This window comes from Halyomorpha halys, unplaced genomic scaffold, assembly GCF_000696795.3.
Source record: "Halyomorpha halys isolate HHAL.00 unplaced genomic scaffold, Hhal_1.1 Scaffold921.1, whole genome shotgun sequence".
Lineage (NCBI taxonomy): Eukaryota > Metazoa > Arthropoda > Insecta > Hemiptera > Pentatomidae > Halyomorpha > Halyomorpha halys.
The window spans coordinates 341,038-354,751 of record NW_027106140.1 but is presented as its reverse complement, the minus strand read 5'-3'; the positions used below and the strand labels follow the sequence as shown (position 1 = coordinate 354,751).

Genomic DNA, 13,714 nt, shown 5'->3' with positions numbered 1-13,714 from the left:
AAAGTAGAAACATTTTAATTGTTTTTTTTTTATATTACATGGATTTAATTGTAACTTCCCCATGAAGTTGGGAAAATATTTAGTGGCCGAGTGTGATTCTGACCAAATTACCTCCTTACACAACTGTTGGTCTAGTAACATGTACTTCCTTACTGCATTACAAATAAATAATAAAGTACTGCATTCCTGACCCTTCATGGGTTGTAGTGGTACAGATATAATTTATTATTGTAGGAAACAAATTAAAATAAATCTTACATTTTTGGAAATTTACCATTTAAGCAACTTTGTTTCTTTTTGTTGCCTTCTTCTACATTATTTTAATGTCTTTTCCTTATAACGAAAAGTACCCATGATCTTTTTCTTCTTATTGGGATGTCTTTTGTGGTTTTTATAGTTTAACTATACCTCAATTTTCCATCCGTCAATTTCACTTATTAACTTATTTGTTAATGCTTCCAAAATTCATTTTTCAGGTTTTTCATAATAAATCACAATTCGTTATTGTTATATACACCTGTCCCCTGATCCATAATGAAAGCTAATAATATTTATTTTTATTTTTATTATTAAAGAGAAATTATCTAATCTGTCACAAATTAAGGGTATTAAGTGATCATGTGATCAAATATTCATTTATAAAATATGTACAATTATAGAAGAATAAAATAAAAACAAAACAAAAAGGAGACAAAAAATGGAAATGACAACAAGAATGCTCACTGAATTAAAAGAAAAAAAATTAAAATAGTAATAATAACGAAATTTATAAATAATAGAAAATACTATCCTGATTTTTGTTAAGAAAAATATGAATTTATAAAAAAAAAAAAAAATAAAATAAAACAAAAAAAAATAAAATAAAACAAAAAAAAAATTATGTACGAGTTAAAGAAAATTAAATTTAATTAACAATAAAGTAAATACACATTCGCGTCTACATGAAATAGTTAGAGTCAAATCTTAGGACCACCGTGTTAAGGCAAAACTCCTCTCCAAGAGATCCCAACTCTTCTCTTTCTGCCACGTCACTGGTATTGAGGGCCAATGGAGGCTGTGTGAGAAAATAGTATTAGTCCATTTATTCAAATATCCAAATTGGAACTACTAATGTTTTATTTTATATATTAGGGACAACTATTAGTTATATTAAAGGAGTTTCAAAGCGAAGAAGTATCTACTTCATTGCACTAGTAAGTAAAATCGTACCATGTATGAAGTACAAAATTTAAAGTTTTATTTGTATTTTACAGTTGGATTAATTTCATTTTATTTCTGCTTATACGGAGATCGTATTATTTTTATTTATAATTATTTTTTTGAATTTTTTTTAGTAATTTAAGAATATTACTTATCAGTATTACTAATTTTCCAAGGTAGTGGTGGATTGTAATACTTATCAATAAATAAAATTTGAATTAGTAAAAAAAGTTTGTAAATTATAATGAAACAGACATCAGATGGTGGGTCGAGATTTTTTCAAGAGTGCTAATTCTGTGTGTTGGTAAATCTGGTCATAATTTTACAGTAATTAAAAATTAGGAAATAATTCATTACAAATCATGATATGGTAAAAAATATAATTGATCCTGTAGTTATTTGAATTAACCTTAAAATCCAGTCTCTTCTCACAAAAAGGATCTGGTAAAACCGGTCTACTCCAATTTATGCTAATTTATTTACTAACGTTGGATTTTTTTAAAATCACAATGACTGACTAAATAAGATACAACTTACTTTTAAAAAAATCCATTGTGAAATATCACATTGAATTCAATTCGTTCTTTCTTTGAATATTGAATGATCTTTGACAATATTTCCTCTTCTGTTCCAGAACTATTGCTATTATAGTATCTGTGAAATTTTAGCTCAAGAAAAGACGTCTTTTCATGAATATATTTTATAATATAATTTCCTTAAGTTTTTTACCTAATTTTTATTGCAAGAATCATTCCTAATTAACAATTTGTGATAATATTAATCTATTTTCTTCATGCTTAAAGCTTTAAAAGGAATTTTAAAAGAAACCACTTGAGAGAAATGAATATTATTAATCTAAATTTTAGCTTCCTAAACCTTGTGTGTCAACTTTGAAGTTGTCTATTTTTAGGGGACACTCTTTTTCGTTTTAGTGTCCCCTCGAAGTCATCAAATGGACCGACAAGGTGATCAGCATTTCAGCTTTGTATATAAGCAGACGATCCAGAAGTCGAGGTATAGAACATTCAAGTTTGTTCCAGACAACAGCAATGGCTTCCTTAAAAACTCTTGTAAGTAAAACAACGAATGTGTTAATGTTATTTTATATGACAATTGCGATATATTATAAAATATACAAATGCATACAGGTAAGATGATAAAGCACTATTTATTTTTAGCTTGTCCTCTGCATCGCTGTCTTCGCTGTAGCGATGGCTGTCGAAGAAGCTCGTGAGAAGAGGGGTCTCTTCGGAGGTTACGGTAGCTTTGGAGGATACCCATCCTTTGGATACTCCGGCTACTCCGGATTCGGAGGATACAGGGGATACGGAGGATATGGAGGATACGGATTCGGCCGCAGCTTCGGCTATGGTGGTTACAAACACGGCTTCAACTACTTTGGTTAATCCAAAAACTGTAAATCCTCTGTTATTTCTCAAATTCTCTGTTTTTGTTTTTTCTCATATATCCATTGGATCGTAAATTATTTATTTGTAATAGTCAATAAACTTGGTTTTCTTCAATACTTTTTTTATTCATAAAATAATCACTAATCCAAAGTGTATGATAACGTATAACTCAATTAATACGTAACCTTAAGATAGCTGACGAAGGATGTAGTTGGAGTTCCGGTTGTACAGGAAACACACACAGTAAGTTATTAATTGGTTTTATGTATGATGTTTTGGTCTACGTCTTTGGACATCATTAGGGTTAATTCGAAGACGGATGGGAAACAAAGATATTTTAAAGAATGATACAATTTTGTTTTTTTAATTTCTAGACAATAAAAAGTCAATGAACGGAAAGTTTCCTAAAGGTTGGAAAGTTTCCTAAAAAATAAAGGTGTCCTTATACTAATATAAGCCATTTTCTGGTAATATTTGGAAGACTTTCCCTTTTTAAATGTTAGCATTGCGTATTTCAAAATAAATAATTATTTTGCTTCTGATTATTTTTGAGGTGATAGATTTAAAAACATATAAATTATTTTAAGGAAAATGAAAAATTATTATTTTATTAAAGTTATAATGCAACTCATATTAGCACTATTATCATTATTGAATTTTACTAATTTTTATTTTTCGTTTCTTCACGATTTCTATTTAACTTTTTCTAACTGGTATAATGAAAGGAAACATTTGAATAACGGGTTTAAACTTAAACCCGTTTTGAAAAAAAAAATAATAAAAAGAGATATTACAATCAACAAACAGATGTATTACCGTGTCTGTGTATGAACAAAACCTGTTCCACTGACGATCTCAGTAAATTTTGGAATGTCATGTGAATAGAAGGATGGCACGAAGCCAGCAAGCTAAACCGGCGTTTTTAATTTTTTCTTTATTCACTGATTAAAATCAGCTATTGATGGCCTTAATTTATCTAATAAATAAAATATTGGTATTGATAGATAATATCAGGCAGTAATGGAGAAAATAGCCTTACTAAAAGACACTCTTGTCAATCTTTAATTACATATTAACGAACTAAATATAACTATAAAATTATATTATATAGATAAGTATAACGAGTTAAATTATTATTCTATCATATTTATCGTAGAAAATCAAAAAGCTGTGATTGAAAAAGTTGTTCAAATAAACGGAAAAAATTAATCAGATTTAGACGTATGTAAAAAAAAAAAAACAAAAAAAAAACTATTATGCTAAATCTGAGCAGGCTGGGGCCAGGTTCCATAGCATTGAGCTTTATTTAGAAGGTGTGGGTTCGAATCTCACCTGCGTCGGTCAAAATTTATTTCATGGTAGACCTGAGTAATGAATCTTGAAATTCCTATTCTGGGGCTTTTTGGGACTTGAGGTATAGGCTATATATACTTCAGTACAAAAAAAAATCATATTTATCATACTAAAAACATATTTATTGTTTCTCTAATGCATAACCAATAAACTACAAACTTTTCGATCATGAATATTAGAACACACATCGATCATGAATAATAGATTCTCCTTCATCACAAATAACTCAACCCATAATATAAAACTGCATAAATTATGCTGAGTATATACTGCCGAATTACATGCAATAGCCTCAGAACTCCACTTCTCCATGACAGTGACGCATACTAATATAGTTATCATAACCGACTCTTTAAGTTCACTAAAAGCCAAGAAGATCATTTACCCGAAACACCTGGCAATCATAAAAATTCACAATTGTACCAAAATGTTCGAAAACTTGGGAAAAACAGTTTTCTTTATATGGGTGCCGGATCACGTGGGGATCACTGGAAATGAACTGGCGGACATTGCAGCTAAAAAAGCACTTGTTCTTCCAGGTCAGAGCGCGGGAATTCTGACATCCCAAGAAATAAGTCTTTGATGAAAAATGAAATATCAGCTAGTTGGCAAGCCATGTGGAATGAAAGCCCGCCAAGCAAATTAAAAACTATTTAAAAACCATTAAACCATGGACCACATCAAACTGTTCCAATCGCAGGGAGGAAGTAACTATTGCCAGATTGAGAATAGGTCTTAGGAATTTAACTCATGCATATCTTATCAATAAGCAACCACCGCCAAAAATGTCAATCCTACAACAGTGTAGTTACGGTCAGTCACATATTTGAAGAATGTCATTTCTATTCCATTAACTTAAATAGATTGTGTGTGGGACCGAGAATATCGGATGCTCTGAATGATGACCAGAAGAACGTGGAAATGTTTTTTTTTTTTTTTTTTTTTTTTTTTTTTTTTTTTTTTTTTTTTTTTAATATATAAAAAGGAATGTACTTTTGAATAAGATTTAAACTTAAAAGTTTGTTATACGTACTAAATAATTCTAAAATAAGTAATTATTTATTTTTTTCGTAATTATTTAATGAGTATGAAATATTGAAATAGAATTATAAAGTGCGAAACTTTGGCGTTGATGACCTCAGGGTTTTACAACAAATTAAAACACGTTCTTTAGCGTGATGGATACCAGAAGTGGATTTACTAATATTTGATATAAATACTGAAATATTAATTTCGTATAATTGGTCAGCTAAAATAAAAGCTTAAAAAAACCAGTTTTCTCTTAGACTCAAGAATAAGTTTTATTAAAAAAAAAATGGTGACGGCATAAGACTGAATAACTGGTTTGATCTTTGTGTTATACAATAAATGATTTATACGTATTGATGTATACTTGAGAAAAACATAAGAGTACGTAAAATCATGAGAAGATTTATAGTCATTGTTAATTGATAGCATTATTTGTATTGTTAATGTGTATGATAAGCTTTAAAGAGGTACTAAGCCTAAACCTTGAGATACCCCTTCTAAAATAAAAAGATAAAATCACTGAGTAGAACAATAAATAAACAGATAAGATGGCGAGATAAGATTGGAAGATCAGACATTAAGTAGTATTACTTAAAACTTTAAAAGACCATGAAGTCAAGCCCTATTTACTTCCATTATTAAGTAGATTACTATGCTTGAGTAAATCCGTCGTGTTTATTCTTATAAATTATTACTAATAGCACACTTATTGGAGATTATAACATGTTTCAGTTTGCACTTAATTGTAACATACATTTTATCATACAATAAAACTTATTTTTCTTAAAGTGTAGTACTTAATAAAAAAAACACTTTTCCCAACCAGATATCTAAGAGGGGTAAACTCCAAAAATTAAATTTGTACTTGATGGATTGAAAAGGAAATTGACTTTACTGGACAATCTTCGTTTTCACGGAAATACTGAGCAGAAGAAAAGTCAATATTGAAACTCAAATCATGTTGATGAATGTTTTAAATTGATGAGACAAGTATTTATTGTGTCAGTAAAGTAAAATTGCTTTACTGAGTTAGGAATTTGTATACACAATTTACTAAATATGTGATTTTATTTGCTTATTTCGTGTAACTAATGTAAATAATAAAGAAAACATTAGTCCTGAATTCACTTAGATTTATTACTTATACAATTTGAAATTCGACGATTTTTTGCAAACCAGAAGATTTGATAAATATAAGTGTCAAAAATAAATGGAAATATCCAAAAAGACTTTAAAAAAAAAAAAAAATCAAACTGATCACCTGACCTAGTCGTATATAAATGTATATGTGTGTGTGAACTTGTGCAATTGCATCTGTGCTCTAGAGCTCCTAAATCTTACAATTTGTTTATTGAATTCAGTTTCTAGAATTAGAAAATGGCATGAAACCCCATCCTACCCTAAAATATAATATAAATATAATGCAAGGCCTTTCTTATATTACATTTAAAACGGACACTTTGGTGTCACAGCCTCTTAAGAGGAGATAGTAACACCAAAAATAATAGACAATCCTTCCCGGCAAACCCGCTCCGCTAAACCCCGATTTAGTGACGGTCCTGTATCAGCTTTGAAATATTTATTTAAAACGGTAAGAGGAAAGTTAGGTTAGAATATTAATTAAATCGAGTAACATTAAAAAGTATCTAAAATTGGAAAACAGCGTGTCCATAGAGCACAGATATATTAACATTAATTGCCTTCATTTCATTATTTTTTGTTACGATCTCCTCTTGTGAGCTTGTGACACGTTGAACAGCGACCGATTGTCGCTGTTGTATTTTTTCAAGGGGAGAAAAGAAATGTTACTCTACCACTTTCATTATGTACTTATTGTTTTATGAAGGGTATGTAAAAAACAAAAACACTTTCATTAATTCAACTCTTTATTCTTATTAATTATAACACTTATAATTGCAAACCAGTGTAGTTTATTTTCATTTTCTTCGTTGCTGTGAAACTCTTAGCCTTTGTAGAGAATTTTACCGAACATGGGTTATGAAGTTCTTATCCAACTTCTATATTAAAAATATAGAATATAGGAACTATTATATAACACCTAACTACTGAGATAAGTACAACTCCATTTTCACAGTAGGTGAAATAAGAGACAAGCAAAGTCACTGGGGTTGCAGCTTAACAGGTCAAATCGGAAAATATTCATCCTATTTTTATTCTGTAAATCCACTCGCGATCTACATCCCATCATGTATGGAGTATATCGTCCGATTTTTCTGAATAAATATTTTAGCCCATGACTTTCGTGATAGCTTGAATGTTAAGAAAGCAGAGTATATCGTATATAGATATGTTGCGTTTAGTTCAAGAGCACAAGAGCAGAAAAAAGGCAGTTATTTCATCCCAATTCTTGATTACTTAATTGAAAACTAAGTATAATTACTAGTCAAAATTAATGAGTTGGGCAAGTACAGGTAGAGGAAATAAAAATGGTGGCTGTTTCAAAACGTTAAAAATAATTAATGTTTTATTCAGAGCTCTATGTATTTACAACTACCAGCAACAATAGAAAATCTAAGAGAGCATCATTTAAAGTAGAGTAAATTTGCTAAAATGTAAGCCCTAATAGAGCTATTCACGTTCAATAGTTCTTGAGACATAGCTTTTTAAAAAGCAACATTTCATAAAAATGTAGTATGGAACGTACTGAAATATCAGTAGTTAATTAATTTATTTTGAGAAATCAATATTTCAGGAACTATGTGACGTATATATGTCTATTAGCAATCAAATTTTAGCTAGTTTAATGAGCTATAAAGTAGTCTATGGTATTTATTTTCTTAGGAGTAGTAATTTTCATGAAATTTGCTAAAATAAATTGATTTATTGTTATTCGGACAAATTTTCAATTGCCAAATTTATATTGTTATGTGAATATCATAAAAACTACAACCCCTACGACGATAAGTGTCATAAACTACTTTATAGTAAGTTAATTTTTCTTTATTTTGAGTGTTGGCAGACATATGTGCGTCTTAAGGATCTAGAGATATATTTTTTCAAAACTCAAACATTTTATGCGAACAACTAGAAATTAACATTTTGTGAGATTATTTCGTCAAATATCACAAACACTACTCCTACATAGATAAACATTATTATATAATGAAAACTAATATTCCTACGAAGGTAAAGGTCATTCACTACTTTATAGTACACTAAACTAGTTTTAATTTGATTGCTAATAGACATATGTACGCCACATAGTTTCTGAGATACAAATTTCTCAAAATCGATTCTCTAACGTGCCATACAACATTTTTATGAAATGTTGCTTTTTAAAAGGCTCTTTATGGAGAACTATTAGACGTAAATAGCTCTATTAGGGCTAATATTTCAGCACATTTACTCTTCTTTAAATAATTTTCTTTTAGGTTTTCTATTGTTGTTGTTAGTTTTTATGATATAGAGCTCCGAATGAAAAATTAATGGTTTTTTAAGGTTTTGAAACAGCCACCATTTTATATCCCCCCCTACCTTTACTTGGCATACTCATCAGTTTTTACTAGTAATTATACATAGTTTTCATTAAAGTAATCAAAAATTGGGTTGAGATAACTGCCTTTTTTTCTTCCCGCCTCTTGTACTATTAGGTCGACTTATTGAAGTTTGGCAGGTTTCATACTCCAAAGGTGTTGCTGGAGAAGAAATGTCACCTCACCTGGAATCTTCCTGCACAATTTCGGATCACCTTACCTTAATTGTTTTTAACTTCCATTTTTTCTTCCCGGCTCTTGTACTAATTGTAGTTGACTTCAATCCGGAACCTTTGAAAAATCCGTCGCAGATGCCTTCCCTCAAACTACTTTTCCTCGAAAGTGTTTCGCGTTCCTTCGAAAAATCAACAATACCAATGAAATCCATTCCTATAAGGTCTAGGCCAAAAGGTCTTAGCGAGTATAAGTCAGGGTTGATTGAAGTATACGGATAGCTTATGATATAAATTAGTTCTTTAACATAGGCATTTTAAAGTTATTAGATTTATAAATTGTGAATGTTGAATATATTTACTTGATAATATTATAGTATTTATATAAACGAGGTATTGATAGTTGACTATAGATTAAAATGTGTAGATGTTAACGGAGGGGGGGGGGGTGCGATTAGCAAATAAACAAAAAATTGTTTATTCGTGCCGACGTTTCGACCTGAATTTCAGGTCTTCATCAGGGAGTAAAGGCAGAGGTTCTAACTAAACTCGCCAGAACAAGAAAGTTTAGCCACGAGTTTTTATTTACTGACTGAACCCCCCCTCCACCCCATCATCTCTACAAATTTATATAAACATGTTTCCATGACATCGCTTAGTCTTCAAATGTATTTAATACAGTTCCAGCAAGTACAGGTGTGCTTGTTATTGATCTAAGCTGGTGGTTGATGTTAAACACCTTGTCGACAAGTTGAATGCTAATACAATTGCCCCTGATGTATGTAATGTAATCCCCTGTTCCTACAAGACATGAATTGAGCTAGACATGATATTCCTTCAAACTACTCTCAAAATGACACACTAACTGTCAGTATTGTCGGATGTCTAACTCCATTACGTAATCGTTACAATACTGATGCATTTTTATCTTCTTATACATCTTTTAATTATGCTAAATCATATTAACATATATGAAGCAATTAGAGCAAAAAGTAGCCTAAAACGTAACCAGGTGAGCCATCATTAGAAGGGCAAGAGGATAAAAATTCCAGGGGTTCAACCGACGATGAAAACATTTTTATGTAAACTAATAAGCTCTTGATACAAAATAATAAATTCTTGATGTAAACTATATTAAATTATTTTAAGTCCCCACAATAATTATTTTTACCGTTTTAATAATCTTCTATTTAATTTACTTAATTATTTACTAGTTTCTCGTGAAGTCATGTTTTATTTTCTTGAGTAATTTAGAATATTCAAAAAGGAAAAAAATGATAAAGGTCTTAAAAAAGAAAATACGGTTAGAAGAAATTTTTTTACTTATTTATTTATTGATATTTACAACTGTATAAAAAATACAACAAGTAAATTTGATCATAATGACATAATGATATGATACAGCATGTAGAGAAACTACCCAGTAGTAGAACTCTAAAAACAGTTTATAATATAAGGTCACGAGGCCATCTTCTTTTCAGGCGCCTCGGAGGATTGCCAGGAATGGAAGGGGAAGCAAGGTTAGAAACTAGTGGGTTTGGGTGGTTAGGGAGTTTATTATGGAAGGAATAATATCGGGTTCGGGCTAGATCGGTTACATAAGGATCATGGGTCTTTATGGATGGTTTTTTTAGTAACAAAATAAGGAGCATTGAGGATGTTACGAAGGATTTTGGATTGTAAGTATTGAATACGAGAGGAATTCGAAGGTTTAGTGGAGCCCCAAAGCTCAACTCCGTATATCCAGATGGGCCTTATTATTGTCATGTAGATCAGTCTTTTGTAATGAGTTGGAAGTTTAGACCGTTTGTCGAGTAAGTGCTGTAATAGTCGGAATCTGGGTGCAGTTTCCTGTTTTTTCAGTCTTGTGTGAGTATTCCAGGTTAGTCGTTTGTCAAGATGTAATCCAAGATGACGAATCTGTTCTACAGGGGTAAGAGCCACATTATTAAAGTATACTGTAGGGCAGTCGGTAGGTTTACGACGAAGAGTTAGTAGAAGAAATTGAAGTTAAAATTTGTTTGTAATAAATACTTTTACGTGTTTCTATCAGATATTACTTCATTTTCTTTTTCAATAAGTTATATTTTTTAATCTTTTTATTTACTTCATAATAATAGAACTCCTAACATTCAAGTTCAAAGGAACAACTATAATGGCTGAAGATTCCGATTTATGGATTTGAATAAGTTAAGCCTATTGGAAAAGAAATAAGGACCGAGGATCATCTTACAGTTTACTGCAATATGTAAAATATTATTCCGTTTCCTCTTGATCTTCAAAGTATAGTGTCATTTTTGAATGAAATCATCATTCTTTCCTTCATTCCCACAACAATTTTAATATAAATTTTATTAGAAATCTTCGTATAAGTTTTAGATCTTTATATTTCAGTGTTGGAAGAAATGAAAGTATTATTCATGAGTAAATCAAGTTTCCATCAAAATTTTATTAGCAATGCACTGCTAACAATTTGATTGGCTGGACATAGAACTAAAACTCTCCGTTTTGCAATAACGTAGAACTTACCTTACAAAAACTCGTATTTCTTTCTAGCTCTTGAGATGTATGGTCTGGGACAATGGTTCCATTTTTTTTCTTTTTTTTTTTTTTTTTTGGTGACGAAACCTCATTAGTAGAAGTAGAATAATGACGGAACACCTGCATTATCATTTGATAAAAATGAATTTGTTCGTCTTTTCAGCAAAATCTAGGAAATCTACAGAACAACACCTGTACAGAATTTGAAGAAAAGCCGAGATGGTAAGGTTCGTAAGTGTGTTGATTTCTCGTGGAATGACACATTCCTGAATTCCTGAATTGGTTGTGGAGTTAACTACTACTAGTCTGAGACACTTGATGTCTTCTTTTCAATTCTTCTTCGACCTATGCTCAGCTGTTTAAATCTCATTGTTGACTCTTAATCTTTCTTGATTCATAATAAGTAAAACTTAGTTTAATTATTTCAATTAGTACCATTTAGCTTAAAGAGTAGCAGTCTGTAGGAATGAAATCTCTAGCTATTTATAATTGCAAGTTATTCCTTACATGAACACTGATTATAAAATTAAAAAAAAAAAATAGAAAATGATTAAAGATAGTCTATTGATTCAGGCCCACCGAATTTCTGGACATCTCTTTTTCTTGGAAATCTCTTCTTCTACATTAGTACGTGAAAGGAAGTGAGAACATCCATTTGAAGAAAAATCTCAAGTCTTTTTCCTTATCTGATGTATGGAAGATCTCCATACCGAGTCATAGAAACGCTGCGTCTTGAACCGTCTCATAAATACGTAATTAATTGGTTTTATTTTAAAATTGTATTGCATTAGATTTTCTTCTATTTGATTTAATAGTTTTTTTTTATCCATATTTTAGTTTTTGTTTTTTTTAAATTTATTTATTTATTTGTTTTTCTTTAAATTGATCTACTGCAGTGACTGTTATGTCTTTGGTTTGATTTTACGTTTCTATCTAATGAAGGATTCATTTAATTTGTTTAAAGGATCGAACATAGGCAGCGGATAACGGGAGAGAGTCTGAGACTGAGAGAGTGAATTAGGGAGAATAAATTTGTCAATTAAGTGAAATAAAATGAAATTGTAAAATAAAAAAAAAAAATATTTAGTGTGTAGACGAGTATTAGTTGTGAAAAGAAAAAGTAGGGAAACATATTATTATTATATTATGTAAATATATGCATTATATACATATCCGATCATGGATTGAGTGGTATGCTGCATATTTTAGCAACCCAATGTATTTGAGAGAGTATGGCAAAATAAAGCATTTCTCTCTCGTTGATTCTAATCATCACCACATCATCTAGACATGCCAATATATGGTTTATCTTATTGTAGATGGTTTTCGCATAATCTATGGCTGTATTTTCTATTATGCTAAACCATAATAATAGAATGGGAGATAAACCTATGGTCAATATACAATAACATACTCCCAAATGAGGTTGTTGGCTGTCTCACTCTCTTGCTCCAATAATAAAATACGAGCAAATTAGTAAACAAATGCCTTTTTTTTTGTCGAGTCATTCAAATGAATTTTGTTTTTCCTTAGTCAAAAAATGAAAGTGTAATCTGCACTGGTAATTTAAAATAACTTAACATTTAGAGAAACTTTATTCACTTTAGGAGAAACTTCTTAAATTATGGCTATAGCTTATAGACTACAAGAACCTCTCCTTAAACATAATGATTCTTGGATACAGTGTGTACATGTATGCATGCTTGAAAATCAAATTTATTTGATCCATATCTATTATCAGTGTTCCTTACCATATTTCCATCAAAATCCTTAATCGTTACCATCAACTAATCTCGCACTGCTTATTACGAAGGTTGTCTAATGCCTATCACATTTTAAATGTTTCTGACTATCCTTCCCCTCAGATTCACTCCTTTGCTCAATCACTCTTATCATCTTCCCCGTCGGTTTAAACGACAATGGCGCCGATACCTATTGTGAAATATGATAATCCTATGCAGTTTCTCCACTCAAGCATTGACTGCCTGTAGGTATTGCGATCTTACTCAGACTTCACTACTTTCAATATTACAATATCTTCGGAAAAGGTGCTTTATAATTTATCTGATACGAGATGAAAGAAAATTTGTAGTTTAGTGGATGAGGTGCCTTAATCGGGTACTAGAAATTCATGAAGATTATCATGTATGTATCATAAAAAATAATTTTCAGAACTTTTCAATCTGAAAGTGGATATTATCTGGAAACTAAAGTGACGTTAGGAAGTATGATTGTGTTGATGAAATAATATGAAATTGATATCTTTAAGAGTTTTATTGAAATCAGCAATTTATTTGTTGGTCATGGTTAAGAATAGGAAAGATAATGAGGTCGGAACCTTATTTTTTTTAAATAAATTACATATTTGAACCCATCTAGGTTATCGTTATAAGAATTACGTTTAGAAAAAGGCATCAATCTTTTTTCTCTAAATATAACCATTCAGCTATAAGTAAGCGATTACAATAAATAAATGAACAGAAAAATGTTAGTCTAATCATTAATTATGTGTGTA

At 30.4% G+C, this 13,714-nt stretch overlaps 1 protein-coding gene across 1 annotated transcript; it reads left to right on the top strand.

The window, feature by feature from the left end:
* The first annotated feature begins 2,164 nt into the window (after window positions 1-2,164).
* Window positions 2,165-2,723, top strand: LOC106687180 (keratin-associated protein 19-2). Its single transcript, XM_014430914.2, has 2 exons — window positions 2,165-2,270; window positions 2,379-2,723. The coding sequence occupies exons 1-2, from the start codon at window positions 2,250-2,252 to the stop codon at window positions 2,604-2,606; spliced, it is 249 nt and encodes an 82-aa protein (XP_014286400.1). The 5' UTR covers window positions 2,165-2,249; the 3' UTR covers window positions 2,607-2,723.
* Window positions 2,724-13,714: the final 10,991 nt, after the last annotated feature.